At 32.8% G+C, this 14893-nt stretch overlaps 2 protein-coding genes across 2 annotated transcripts; one reads left to right on the top strand and one right to left on the bottom strand.

The window, feature by feature from the left end:
- Nucleotides 1–1981: 1981 nt before the first annotated feature.
- Nucleotides 1982–5428, top strand: LOC146528986 (4-vinylanisole receptor-like). The gene is made up of 5 exons (XM_085203823.1): nt 1982–2807; nt 3310–3409; nt 4083–4187; nt 4571–4726; nt 5283–5428. Exons 1-5 carry the CDS (start codon nt 2041–2043, stop codon nt 5334–5336), a joined length of 1182 nt encoding a protein of 393 aa, XP_085059949.1. The 5' UTR covers nt 1982–2040; the 3' UTR covers nt 5337–5428.
- Nucleotides 5429–6297: 869 nt separating this feature from the next.
- ninaB (neither inactivation nor afterpotential B) lies at nt 6298–13006 on the bottom strand. The gene is made up of 14 exons (XM_085203824.1): nt 12893–13006; nt 12276–12383; nt 11821–11932; nt 11322–11468; nt 10794–10904; nt 10431–10528; nt 9879–9959; nt 9638–9718; nt 9282–9406; nt 8756–8932; nt 8280–8436; nt 7820–7881; nt 7266–7364; nt 6298–7066 (listed from the first exon to the last, which is right to left on the bottom strand). Exons 2-14 carry the CDS (start codon nt 12376–12378, stop codon nt 6893–6895), a joined length of 1527 nt encoding a protein of 508 aa, XP_085059950.1. The 5' UTR covers nt 12379–12383; nt 12893–13006; the 3' UTR covers nt 6298–6892.
- Nucleotides 13007–14893: the final 1887 nt, after the last annotated feature.

The raw sequence follows: 14893 nt of genomic DNA, 5'->3' as shown, positions 1-14893 counted from the left end.
AACAAGCAAACAGGCAAAAAACTTAAAAATCATTATTTTTAGTTACTTTACGTTATCAAAAGTCACCAATTATTTTTTTCATATGCCAGCAATTTTTTTTATATACATATCTTCCGATGGTAACGTAATTATGAACTAGGCTTCATATTTTCTCAGTTTCGTTACGTAACGAAATATAACGAAATTGAGAATGAAGTCTGAGAAATTCTAACCTTTTTAAATATTTGCTCATAAGCCACGTGTTGCATGTGCAAGCAATGAAGTTCTTTTTTGAGATTTTGTAAAAAGAAGCAAATAACATAAACAAGAAAACGAAATTATAGAATACTTACTAAAATAAAAGCCGTTTATAACCCTGAGATGTAATTTCACGCATTCCCTCTAAAACATTTGAACCCCTCAACTGCTGCGAAAAGACCACTTGTTGTAGCTACGATAGCATTGACTTTTACAATAATGGTGCCACAATAAAAACTAATATTAAATACCATTCAAAATAATTGCGTTCATATTTTAATTGTACGTTACTAGCCCTGAGTAACAAAAAGATAATATTTTGGGACAAATTTACTTAATTCATATATATTATTTATTAAATAATGTATCAATAAAAGTAGTTCTATATAATATTATGCATAAAGTAAAGTAATATAAACATATCTGAAATCAAATAAAACCATAAACATTCGTAACAAATCAATTTTTAAAAAGTTAAGTGGTGAATGGGACACGAAAAATTGTATGGAAGCATTTTGAAAAGTTTTTTGCAACTAACAAAAAATACTATTATTAGCCATAATACATTTAAAATATTACAAAAATCTTTAAGTTAATAAGTAAATTTATCTTAAATAGCAAAATATTTAAATTATCTTTAAAATTGTATTTTTAAAACGCATTCAAAGTAGCGGGACAAGAAAAGACACAAAATGTACACTTTTTCTGATTATGACCCATTTACAGATATTGTTGTCATACAAAAATACAAATTAAAAATGAAATACGTATTTCAAAAGACAAATTGTAGGGAATCTACAATACCAAATGTATAATTACAAAATTATATGAAAGTGACCACCTAGGTACTTAATGCTGCCTGACAGTTTAATACAAAACAGCAGTTCTAAGTAAAAATCAACTGACGCTATCATTATACCATCCGTTTCATTCTACTGAACTAGTGGTTACATCTGGATAAGCTCACAATTAGATATTTACTACAGATTTAAATTTAAAAATCAACTATAATATTTTAGCACCATCGTGTCACAGTGGACGTGTTTTTCAAAACACAAATTGGCCCTGTATAGGGCCCATGTTCAGCCTCATGAGGAGTAGGTACTGTTTTCATCTCTGGGCTGATGCACCTCAGTATCAGCTTGACCCATTTGATAACATACAACGTAGAGCCGTTTAAAACGTTGGGGACCCAATGATCTGTGAAAGGTTTGACACTTTGGCTTTGCATAGAGACGTCGTCGCCTCGCTGTGTTACTGTTAGACCTACTTCCCGCCGAATACAATAAGGTACCCATATTATAGGTACCCAAAGTGTACATCTATCTCCATCTCAAATGCCGGTAACGACTTAATCGACTTAAAATGTTTGTGAAATTATTTTTTACTTTTTAGTTCGTTGTTAAAAGTCGGTTGTTCTATTCGTTAAAAAAAAATTTTGTTCCTTTCGACACAACCTTAAGAAGTCAAATTTTCAATGCTTTCCGCCTTATTTAAATAGTTTTATGCGGTGATATTATTTCTATTTAAGTGGTGATTACGATGTAATTACATAAATGAAGGCAAACATTTTCATTTTCAAACGCTAAAATTGCAAAATTATTATAACGATAATATCAAACAGACAAAATTCATATCGAATGAATGATACAAGTATGGATGATGATAGGCTCATTTTAATTTGACCGTCGTTTGCAGTCTTAGAGTCTCATAACGTCATTTTATGCACAACTCCATGAAAAGCTGGACGGTAGAAGTATAAACACTTTACCCTTTTGTGTCACACTGTCGAGTAATAAAAAAATGAATAAATTTCGTAAATTTGAAGATGTTTTTAAACTATCCACGCTTGCTCTACATTTTAATGGTTCGCATCCCCAAGCTACTCGAAATCGGTTCAAAATGTTCAGAATTGTTTACGAACATATAATAACATTCCTCTGTTTCGTTTCTTTGCTATATTCTATAATTCTGTACGACGTAAATAATAAGGAATATACTGAAGTCATCAAGAACGGTGTTATGGCAATAGTATGTGTGACGGTGACTTTTAAATTTACTATTCTCTTACGCAATAGAGATGATATTCAGAGTTTGATAGACACAATAAATCAGGATTACGAACTATCTGAGGATCTATCAGAAGAAGAACAGCATATTGTTATGAAACATGCAAATATGGGAGTGGATGTTTGTAAAATTTGGCTCGCAGCATCAATAGTCACAGGCTTACTATTTCCCGTAAAAGCTTTTGTTCTAATGGCCTACAAATATATAAATGGCGAATGGGAATTAGTCCCAATGTTCGATTTGAATTGGCCATTTATTAATGGAATTAAGAAAAATCCAATTATTTTTACTTGTATTTTCGCTCAATGTTTGTCGTTTGATTTCTTTTCGGCTTCCATGTATTTGGGTTTTGATCCACTCGGTCCTATTTTTTTGGTACATGCTTGTGGTCAATTAGACTTGTTAAGCAATAGATTTATGAAACTATTCTCGCAAGGGACAACAGCAGATGCAAAAGAAAATTTGAAATTAATCCACCTAAAACTTTTGGAAATATATATGTAGGTATAATAATATTATATACATTTTTTTTTCAAATATTTTATTAAAGTACAGGTATACGTAACCTGGTGTACGTAGCACAGTGGGACAGCGTGGACTGAGTTGTGGTTAACGGTTTGACTTCTGCTCTAGGGAACCCTTCCGCTGTTGTAAACATAATGCGGCTTTGAGTTACTCCGCTCTACAAGCAATGTTTCTTAAGTTTGGTGGAAAGTGGAGAACGAACTGCGATATGTAAAAAATAAGAGAAGTTAAAAAAAATCTTACAACAACAACTTGTTCAAGACGTCCACACTCTATCACGCTAAAAAAATAATAAGACCATCCTGACGCAGTATAACTGTAAACACGATGGTTTTGGGTTCGATCCCACTCGGGGAAAGTCAAATTAAATACCCTCAGTAACGGAGTGCCTTAACATTAGGTTCCCTCTGCCTGTCCTGCTATATGCGAGATACTGTGCGAAGACAAAATAAAGAAAACATAACAACGATTTTGCAGGTACGTGAAAAAAATTCAAGATATTTTTGTCGTTTTATACGAATTTAATATGAAAACTACTACGTTTCTAATTCCATTTTCCACTTTCCAGTTTGTAGAGGTAAGTCTAATGAATAAAATATTTATTTTGTAATATAATAAACATGCGGACAAAAGTGTGTAAACATGTGGTGGGGGGTGTGCCATGGAATTTATCATTGCTAATCCATACCTATATTATAAATTCGAAAGTAACTCTGTCTGTCTGTCTGTCCGTCTGTCTGTCTTTTATGCAGTCAGGACCAAACCGCTAATTTAATTGTGATAAAATACTCATATAGAGATACTTGAGGGTCTCGGGATGAACATAGGATACTTTTTTTCTCATATTTGTAATATTTTCGATATATACCAATATATTAAAATACTTATTAATTTGACATGCAATTTATTCCACCATGTTAATAACAGCCGTTGCTAAGCAACGACTTGCAAAGTTTGTTGTTAGAAAACGTCACCCAAAATGAGCTTGCTTAACGCATCTCTCTATTGAAAACTGAAAATAATTTCATAAATATATTTAATAAATATTCGTATAGTTCAAGCGGGCGTAGCCGCGTTCGGGTCCACTAGTATATATATATATATACCAAAAAATAAAAAAAATGGAAGAAATATTGTAGTGTGAACTAATAATATACCACATATACCAATAAGTAATTCTTCAATCAATAAAATCTTTACGTTGTTTTTATTATTGTAATAATATTTTGATATAACGTTTTTTTTTTCAGTCCTTGCGCAAAAAGGACGTATCATTGGAGTTTGCGTCTTTCGCCATTTCCGCTGTATTTCATTTTTATATGCCCTGTTTTTATGGTAATAAATTGATGGATATGGTAAATAATTTTTGCTACGTTATTTAAACAATATAATTATCATGAAATACTTAAACCTGCTTCAATATTTCCGCCGGATTCTGGAGGCATTGCGTATGGAGTGACCTTGACGCTAGAGCGAAGAAATGAAAATATAAATTGAAATAAATATTTCATGTCTTCGAGTGGGGATCGAACCTACAACCAGTCACGTTTATTTACTTTGGCCTCAACTTTTTCCAGAAAAGACACCGCAAATTAAAATAAAATAGTTTTATATTATTGGTTGATATTCATGATTTTTTCCCCCACAATGAGAATCGAATCCAAAACAGAAGAATGTGCACGATGGACATTTTTAAGAAAAATAAATATTTTTCTTATTATTATAAATTTTATATTAGAGTGAAAAGTTACGTCAAAGTATATATGCTTGCGGTTGGGAGATGGAACGAGATATCGAAATTCGTAAAACTATCCTATTCATGCTGACCAGAACCACTGTGCCACTGGGCATCAAAAGTATTTTCTATTCTATATGCTTGGACACATTTGGAGAGGTAAAATATAAAAGGTTATAAATATTTGAGGCCAGTCGTGGCGCAGGCACAGAGTGTGACTGTAAAATCGACTGGTTATGGGTTCGACCCCCAATCGGGGAAATCAAATATTTATTTACATCTATCTATATTTTCATTTCTTCGCTCTGGTCTCGAGGCACAAGCGCGACATTGGGTTACACCACTCAACACGCATTGCGAACGGAGTACTTAGCACTAGGTTCCCTTGCCTTAACCTACTGCGTGCAGGGGCATGTATAGTGACTGTAAGCTTGACGGTTATAGATTCAATACCCACTGATTCATGAGTTATTCTCATTTCCTCGCTCTAGCAAGGATACAAAGCGGTAAAGCGGTAAAGGAAAGGCTTGTCAATGGGTTCCGTTTGGCTACCCTATATGCGGGTTGGTAGAGGGAACCTAGTATCCTAAGCTAAATTAAGTTTAATTTTTTTCTTTAATTATATTGTTTTCAAGTATAAAGGGATTCTATTATAGTATAGTAGTAATTTTAAAGTAGTTCTAATATTTAGCACAATATTTTGTTGATTTTTCAGATGGCAAGTCAAGCTTACGGAATATACAATCTCATGAATGCTGCTTGGGGATAAATGTACAATGTATATATACTAATCTAAACAAAACAGAAACTACAAAATAAATATGCACCTCTTTTTATATTTTAGAAGTTATTTGCCATATGTTGTTATTATAGTTGTATATTGGCACCGATCCTTCACTTTCATTTTATCTCTAACAATTCAGTTAAAAACAGGTATAGCTCTTTTTGTATGGAATAAAGATATAAATAAACTGTCCAAATTTTTTACCATTTTTCTCTTTCAAACTCTAAAATGTACGAAGCGTGGAAGTAGGCACATTGATTATAGAACATTTACATATCAATAGTATCTATACAATACAAGCTCATACTATTCAGCACAAACTATTTTGTGTTTATTAAATTAATGAATAAAAATTGAATACAATTTTTTTCTTTTATTTTAAGATTAACGATGTATCTATATAGCAGAGAAGACAGAGAGAATCTAGAGAGAATCTAGTAGAAGCTACTTAAAAAATCAACATTTAAGTAAGTACTTTATTATATTGAAAGAAAATTAATAACGAAGTCATGATAATGACAACCATAAAACAGCTATTGTTTTTAATGCATGTCTTAAACAACTTTTTTTGCTATACTTAGCTATAAATAAAAACTTAAGTCTTGATATAATTGAGTGGGAATCGAGCCAACAACTTGTCTCGACCTCGCGTTTATGCACGCCTGGCTGGCCTGGCTTTGTGACAGTCCTCAAAATAAAATATGATGTTAATCTTATTTTGCTTAAATCGAAGTAGAAAAGACATCTTTAACATTCCATGGACTTACAATGGGTGCCTGTCGTGCAGGTAGGAGGAGCTTGGAGCAGTGCCCGGGACTTGAATCACAATATGTTGGCTCCCTTTAAATACACAATAACCCAATATATCAATTGCAGAAATTAAGTATGATAATATATATCAATAGAATATTTAATTTCTGCAAAGTAGAAAGCAAAAACAACATTATTTTATGTTATAGAGACATTTTATTAAAATATTAATAATAATACAAGCCTGTATTCTGTACGAGTATATTAAATATTTAGTATTCAGTAACAATAATATGAAAGTTCATTAAAACTACTATAATATAAATAACTAACTAATTATTCATTTTTCAATATCGATATCTAATTCGGCAAAGGCCTTCTCCTATTCCTTCCAATATCTTTCTAGTTTGGTCCACGTTTCATGGGCTATGGTTTTGAGACCATCTTCTCATCTTCTTAAATTTTCTTTCCTTGCATGATATGTTCAGCCCTAGTTAGATCATTTGACTTTCTAATATATTTAAGTATCTACTGTTTAATACATTCGATTAATTCGTGCAACATATATTTGTATGCTTTTAAATTATTTTCATAATTGAGTATATTTATTTGACATACATATAATATAAAAACATAGCTATTTCTTTAATCTTTTTGTGCTACCATAGCTTCTAAATATTTAAAAAATCTTAACAATATGGAACTTACACAAAATTGCCTGATTTTTTCAATAATTCAAGCGGATCAATAAGCAATATAAATTTTTAATCCATTTTTTTTACTCCTTAATTTCAAGGATTATCCGGTAAAAACCAGCCGTGTAGGCATTTGGGTGAAGGAGATGGTGTCTTATAACATACTCTCCCCAATTCCTTTAGAGAAGCAGCTTCAAGTACTAGTAGAGCTACGGCACATTCTTCTTTACCGAACACTAATGCACTTAGAATAACGCCCTCGTCTTCTTGCTGAAATATTAAATTTAAAAAAAAAAACTATATTTATGATTCTATAACTTAAAAAATAACTGAACGATGGTCCAGAGAACGATCTAATTCCTACATTTTAATATACCATGGCAGGTCGCAGTTATCAAGCAAAATCATAATAGATACGAATTATAACATACAGTTATATACAAATACTATAAAAATAAAAGCAATAAACCTTAGCTTGCGGGTGAGGAATAAAAATAGGCTCACTGGGATAACAATCTACATCCCACCAGGTCTTGGTTTCTCCTGACACTGTATCCACTTTAATTATCTGCAAATATACCAAATAAGACAAATAAATTCAATTAAAAAAGCAGCATGGGGCCAGTACATGGGGTCATAGCGACAGGTAGTGGATTCGATTCCCACTCGAGGAAATTAAATATTTAATATTTCCATTTTATTTACTCTGGTGTCAGGGCGAAGCGTGGCATTGAGTTTTGCCACTCATCACATATGATTTTTTAGAAGTAGGTTATCTCTGGCCACCCTGCTGTGTGCGGAATACAGAGTGAGGCTAAAAAGAAACATCAGCTTTAATTATAGGCAGAGGAGACATAGTGTTAAGATTCTGATATTTTTGCTCAGTATCCGAGATATATATATAAATTCAGATTCAAAATATTTTACTTATTTATTATATACCGATATATTTTATATAAAAATATTAGTATTAAATAACATTATTTTAGTAAAAAAAAAACTAATTAAGGAAAAGAGTCTCACCGAGCCAGGATTTTCTGCGTCTACATCAGAACTGATCGCATAAAAATATCTGTAGGGTCGACCTACAAAAATATACATAAATTTTACAGCTTTATAACGAATGAAATGTTTAAAAGTAAATAAATATAATTTATATTTATATATTTAATTTTATAAAACTGAAGCGTCTGTTTGTTTCAATGCTCTAATCTCAGTGTCTAACTGTGGCAAAGAAAAACTAATGGAAAATTATTTAGCTCCAAAGACACTGAAGTATAATTTTAAAGTTTTTTTCTTTATATACATATGCCACATATTACTATCATATTATATCTTCAATAAGTAGTGAAATTTACCGCTATATTTTTTAAATCACAAAAAACAATCAGGCTGAGGGACTTACTCACCGCCCGGTTATCAATCGGAGAACAACGCCGCAGAAAAATATTTTCTTAAAATATTGTAATTTACAAATACCTACCATTATGTAAATCATAGTGTATTCTTGGAGTTTCACATCCTAGGTCCACGAGAAGCTTTGGTTTTATCTGGGTTAAGCGAGGGGCGTCTAAGTTCACTTCTAGCCTTTTGGGCCTTCCTCGGAACCACTCTGCGTAATCTGCATTTGATTGCATTGTCTATAACATGATGGTAATTTAAGTAAAAAAAGCAAGATATTATATTTGTTTTAGTTTCACGATGTATTCCGTACATAGAAAGTTAGAGGGAACCTATGAAAGACAGACAGTCTTAATAATACAATAGGTTCACAGGTTCCCGGAAACGAGGTGCCTAATGTGAACAGAGTACCTTAACACTAGATCCCCAGGTTCCCCCTGCCTCCCCTGCCATATGTGGGAAAAAAAAAATACAATCATTGCGTACAGAAAGACGACTCTTCATGCATATATATATAAACTAATACTATCTAAATTATAATATTTTCCATATACTTACTTCAATAGCATGTATGTACATAGCATCTATAACCTTGGCGTCTTTGTATGCACATACATCGACCACTAATCTATTGTTTTTCTCAAAACAGTTTATGATGTGAAGGAAAAACATTGGTTCTGTTTTATATCTTTTTTCTTCTTTACCGCTGTGTCGGCTTATAAGGACTATATGTGTCTGAAAATTATAACAGAAATATGTGTAGTAGGATGGGTCAAACATTTTTTTTTTTATTATATGGAAAATATTAACTCTTAATTTTTATGTTAAGAAGTGTCTCATCGCGATTTTTGATTTTTCATATTATGTATATGAAAAATCAAATCAAACAAGGAGAAAGTTGAATTAGAAACTTTGCTGCAATTAAACTAATAGTATGGGTATAAAAACCAATATATATTCTTGTACGAAATTAAATGATCTACAAAAAAGGTTTTTGTACTAATTTGACTTAATTAAAAATTATTTAAAGTACAACAAAAAAAAACGATTAATAAATAAATATAAAAAATACTGTATTTCTTACCTCGTGTTCCGGATACCAACGTAGGCTAGAGGCAAGAGGTTGGTTTGTTAACTGGTTTCGGACCACACTGTACACAGATACTGATAATGGCTGCTCGATTATTACGAAATAATTTTCAGTTATACCTGAAAAGTGTTATGAAAAATTGGTAAAAGTATAATTATGTTGTATAAAAACTGTGATTAGAGACAAAGCGCGGCGTTGAATTCCGCTACACAACACTCTGTGGAGGAAGGTGGAGAGTGGAGAATAGGAGGTTTTAACACTTTGACCCCTCTGTTTACCCTTCTTAATGCGGTATATAGCGTTAAAGTAAAAATAAGAATATAATCTTAAAAATATAAAAACATAATTACCAAAAGTATGCATATATGCTGGATTCATCGCCCAACGCGGGTTCATTCTACCCACTATGTGCGCTGTTTTGAACATATCACCTGTACAAGTAAAATTTTAAATATACACCAATATTACAGAGCTAAAAGTACCAATCCAAAAAGACGAATATAATATACATAAGTATTTCAATAAAAAAATCATGCATATTGAAAATAACTTATTTATTAAGTTTTTTATATTGCATATTATAATACTCACCCTTTTCCGTTACTGGAAATTTAACAACAACGTGCCGAAGCCTTCCCTTCAGTACACACATACCGACGTTGTAAACATCACCTGTAAGAACATAATTAATTAAAAGTAAAATATTTTTTATTTTACACTTAAACAAAAAGAATATTCGGGAAGTTTGTTCAGTAGATATGGAAGCGGAAAGGCATATTGCCGACGGTAACAGTGTTAATTAACAAAAAATATATTAAAGTAATATTCTACATGATTTTTTTCATCTGAAATAAAAAAATCGGGGCTTGTCGTGGCGCAAGGGCGCAACGTAACAGGTTGTGAGTTCGAATTCCACTCTTTTCTTCAGTTCTTCGCTCTAAGAACAAGGTAAAGCGGAGAGTTGAGCTCCTCCACTCAATACGCATTTTATAAATTAGCGGAAAGTGGGACACTTTCAAGAAAGAAAAGAAAGAAAGGCAAGAAAGGAAGGAAGTATCTTAAAGGGGAAGGATTGTCTCAACAACTTAACACCTTGCTATGGGCGGAATACAGTGTGAAGCTAAAAACAAGGTTTGTACGTACCGTTTGACATGACGTGCGGATGTGACGTATGGTTGATGAGAGCGAGGCTTTCTGTTAAATTCTTCCTTTCTAACGTATCAAGATTTGCTTGATCAATCCTAAAAGTTATTTTTCTATTAGATATAAATAAATCAACAATTAATATTATATAGGACTGGTTGTGGGCTCGATTCCCACTCGCGAAAATGAAATATTTATATAAATATATATTTTCATTTCTTCGCACTGGTGTCGAGGCAAAGAGCCGCATTCCGCCATTGAACAGGTGGAAAATGGGGAACAGAGTGTCTAAAAGGTTCCCTCTGTCTATCCTGCTGTGTGCGGGATACAGCGTGAAGCTAATTTATATACATAACCATTTACCGGTGAATGACAGGACCTTCTGTGAATGCGTATATTTCGTCTCCAAATGGGTAGACCGATATCATAGCGTTGTCCGATATTGAGTCGCCGGGCTTGAACAGGGCTGCAACTCTGGAATTTTATATTAAAAATTATCATACGAGTTAAAAATGGATTATAAATTATTGTAATTATAAAATCAATCATTTTATCTAAACTACCTTCGAAACAATTCGATTGTTATTGTTTTTTTCTCAGCTTCACTCTGTACCCGTATAAAGCATATAGCAGGCTAGGTAGAAAGAATATAGTGTAAGAAGATCTCCTCCGCTCAATTTTTATGTTCTTCGTGTTCGCGGAATTCAACGCCGCGTGTCTAGTTTCCAAATACTGTTATTTTAAGTGCTTTACTCTACCATTTCCTTCAGCGTATAATCAACAATTACAAATGAACTAAAGATATAATATAGATAATTAAATTGAACTCCTAATCGATGAAAGATAAACCACTACATCACATTACCAGTGTACTATAAGAACCATACATACCTATCAAAAATAGTATGGCAGGGGTCTGGTACTGCCTTTGTCCCAAACTCAGTCACCACGATCCTATTAGCTGCATGATTCCTCTTAAACGTGTTAGATCGAAGGAATCGACATTGATATGAGACTCTACCATCTTGGATGGAAAATCTGTAAAGAATTATAGCAACCATGTAAATATCTAGGATGTAAGGATGTAATCTAGGGTAAGAGTACTATATGTATATGATTAGCTTCACGCTGTATCCCGCACACAGCAGGGTAGGCAGAGGTAACCGAGTGTTAAGACACTCCGTTCCCCACTTCTAGAGGCATTGAGTGTTGAGTGGCAGAACTCAATGAAGCACTTTGCCTAAATGATAATATTAAATATTTCGTTCCCTCGAGTGAGAATCGCACTCCCAACCGTCATCAACCGACATTTACAGTCGCACGCTTGTTTCTCTGCGCTACGACGGCCTCAACCTTACTTAGTAATTCTTTCCATTTTATATAGACTCACCTGTGTAAGAGAGCAGCGCTATCGAACAAATGCTTGAACCTCATAGATCCCACTTTTAATGAACCGGGACCATTTCTTAGCAGAGTTCCGTTAAGCCATATTGGTATTTTACCTAATATAAAAATGGTAAATAACTATTTACAAAAGTTGCTACAAACGCGAATTCTACCGGTGTTAACAGTCATGTATCATGGCAAGCAGAGAAAACCTAGTGTTAACACACTCCTCTCCCATTAAAACACTTTCGTTTCCTATTTCCACCGAATTCCGGAAGCATTGCGTGTTGAGTGGCAGAACTCAACCACCATCTAATAATCTATTGAAACATAAACACAAAATTTCCTTCAATTCAGTTCAGTAGGCGGTAAATGTTGACTATCAAAATTATATGACTGTAAGCTGTATTTATTTTATATATTTCTAATTTCAATGATATATGTACAATTTATACATACCTGTCAGTTTGCCCTCTATAGGTTCAGTGACCTCTTTTTCGCAGGATCTCAACCAGACATTGCTGTCGCAATTAGGATAATGTTTCTTTTTACATTCCTCCATCGTCACTAAAATCAAAATGCAAGTTCTAGAAACAAAGAATGAACCCTTTCTTTTTTTATATAATTTTCATATTTTTACTTAATATCAAAAAAAATTTTTGATCTCTCTGGTGGAAAGTCACTAAATAAAGAAATATACTCAAATCACTCCTCTCTTTGAATAATTTTGTGTAATTTAAAACATACATACTTATCAACTAAAGAATTGGGTACACGTTAAATGTCAATATTGTAGGTACATATGCAAGTCTATTAAAAATTATTTTTTTTTCAGGTTCACACTATATACAGCATGTAGAAGGGCAGGCAGAGTGAACCTAGTGTTAAGACACTCCACTCCCCACTTTCCGAGGAATTCAGGAAGCATTGCATATTGGTGAAAAAAGTTTTAAAATTAGAATTATATGACACTATCTACTAAGATCGAAAAAGGCAGAAGTCACATATAGGTACTTACTATCTAACGAATAATAAAAAAAACATTAGAAAACCAAAATAATATGTTTCATATTTACCTGTTGCACTATACTGTAAAAAATCTACGTATATAAATATATAACGAAATTTAAGTTTTTTTTTATGTAAGCTTAATTTCTTTTTATTAAGACTAGGACATATGACCTGGTGAACGTGGAAAACTGAAATGATAAAGTTTCAGGGGCGGGACACCCCGCCCACGACATTTAGCAAGGTTAAGCGTACGTCGGTACTGTGAGCGATCTTATATTTTATATTTCTCTTCATATTAGTTGGATTTATTTTTATTATAAACTGTTTCTTCAAAGCAGAGTAGACAGGGAGATTAGCGTTAAGTGTGTACGACAGCTCTTACTAACTATAGCATATTTATTAATAATAAATATAAAAGTTACCCTACCAATATTATAAATGCGAAAGTTCAAGAAGACGGATGTTTGTTCCGCGTTTATGCAAAACTACTGAACAAATTTAAATTGAAACTTGAAATTAATACCTATAGCATATATTAGAATAACACGTAGGCTTATGTAAAAATGATGTGTAATCAAATAACTAGCAATAAAATTAAACGGGCGAAGCCACGGATAAGTCACTTGTATTTGATATTAATAATAAAAACAGTAATATTAAATAAATGATGCCATTCCCCCAGGTGGGAATCGAACTCACAGCCGTGTGTTAGAGCCAGACGCTGTACGCAACGACGCCATCAAAATTATACATGGACATTATATATATGTTTTAAAAATTATTGTAAAACAATGAAGAAATAATACTTTTTACCATCGTTCACTCAGGCACTACCTCGTGGAAACGGCGAAACGTGATCGCATGTGCACTAAACGCGACGTTAAATATGTACTAAGGACTTTTGAAATATAGCGCTTGTTATTGTTACTATTTTTGTTGTGAATATATTTTATAGAAATAAGAGAGGACAACGCGACGGTTATGGGTTCAATTCTGTTTAAATGTACGAAATATATAATATTTATATTTTCGCGCTCTGGTAACGTTGAGTTCTACCACTTAACACTCAATGCCTTGAAAATCCGGCGGAAAGTTAGACAAAGCCCGGTGATGTAGACTCTATCTTGTTGGACCATCGCTTAAATTGATTACTATTTGCTTACAATAGAGTACTCATAAAAGTAAACGATAAAAACATTAATGAATTAAATTTTTACCACATGTGAATTGTATTTAAGTAATTACTTAAATTTTTATGAAAAGTGTACAGCTTTTGTCATTTTTCATTGAAATAGTTTGTTTTTTTCATAAAATTTATTAGATACACTATTGTAAATTCTAATGCAAGACATTTTTTTTCGGCTTCAACTGTATATATAGCTGATTAGGAGAAGGAAACTTAGTGTCAAGACAACTGGGGAACGGAGTTCCTCAGTTTTCGAGACATTGTGCTTAGTTTTCATACGTCAAATTCGGATGGAAAGAGGAGACAGCCCTGCTATGATCCTGATAAAGAAAAGTAGAAGTAATCTAGAGTAGAATAAAACGATACGGTAGAGTGGAGCGTCAGCAATGAACTTCATCAATTGTCTATGATCGCTCCATTATTATCCTATTACCGACGCTATTAGTTCATTTATTCAAGGATCTGAGAGGTATTTTGCATTATTGTTGTTTCAGCCGGTTCCTTTTGAGTTCAGTGGTTATTGTTTTAAGATAATTGTTGACTATGGGTTCATATTCAAATTCGTCAAAGGTTTTTAAAGAAATGTTTTTAATTTTGGCAAATATCTACAAACATTTGGTCGTTTTGAACGGTAAAAATAAAGAAAATAACAATATGAAGTAGTAATACGTACAAATGATATATTATGCAGTGTAACTTCTGCTTTCAAGCAATGAATTATATATTCGAATCACTGATAAATATTTTTTTGACTAGCTCCAGTATGGGGTTGGGTGTTTCTAAAAGGTGCCGGTTTGATTCCCGCTACGTTAAATTTTTCATATACAGGTTGTCCCAGGAGTCAACGATAAAACGAAACCAGGTGATAGACCAAGTCATA

This window comes from Heliconius melpomene, chromosome 19 (assembly GCF_056956725.1).
Source record: "Heliconius melpomene rosina isolate 202511_hmr_F chromosome 19, ASM5695672v1, whole genome shotgun sequence".
In the NCBI taxonomy this organism is placed as follows: domain Eukaryota; kingdom Metazoa; phylum Arthropoda; class Insecta; order Lepidoptera; family Nymphalidae; genus Heliconius; species Heliconius melpomene.
This window is presented reverse-complemented; position numbering and strand designations above follow the sequence as displayed.

What these genes read in the sequence shown, in the direction of transcription:
- ninaB (XM_085203824.1), bottom strand. Translation starts at nt 12,378, where the DNA reads ATGGAGGAATGTAAAAAGAAACATTATCCTAATTGCGACAGCAATGTC. An exon ending in TCCGCACGTCATGTCAAACG is followed by an intron (nt 9,960 to 10,430) that starts GTACGTACAAAC and finishes ATGTTCTTACAG; the next exon opens with GTGATGTTTACAACGTCGGT. An exon ending in AGCATATATGCATACTTTTG is followed by an intron (nt 9,407 to 9,637) that starts GTAATTATGTTT and finishes AACACTTTTCAG; the next exon opens with GTATAACTGAAAATTATTTC.
- LOC146528986 (XM_085203823.1), top strand. Translation starts at nt 2,041, where the DNA reads ATGAATAAATTTCGTAAATTTGAAGATGTTTTTAAACTATCCACGCTT. An exon ending in CCACTTTCCAGTTTGTAGAG is followed by an intron (nt 3,410 to 4,082) that starts GTAAGTCTAATG and finishes TTTTTTTTTCAG; the next exon opens with TCCTTGCGCAAAAAGGACGT. An exon ending in GTAATAAATTGATGGATATG is followed by an intron (nt 4,188 to 4,570) that starts GTAAATAATTTT and finishes ATTTTATATTAG; the next exon opens with AGTGAAAAGTTACGTCAAAG.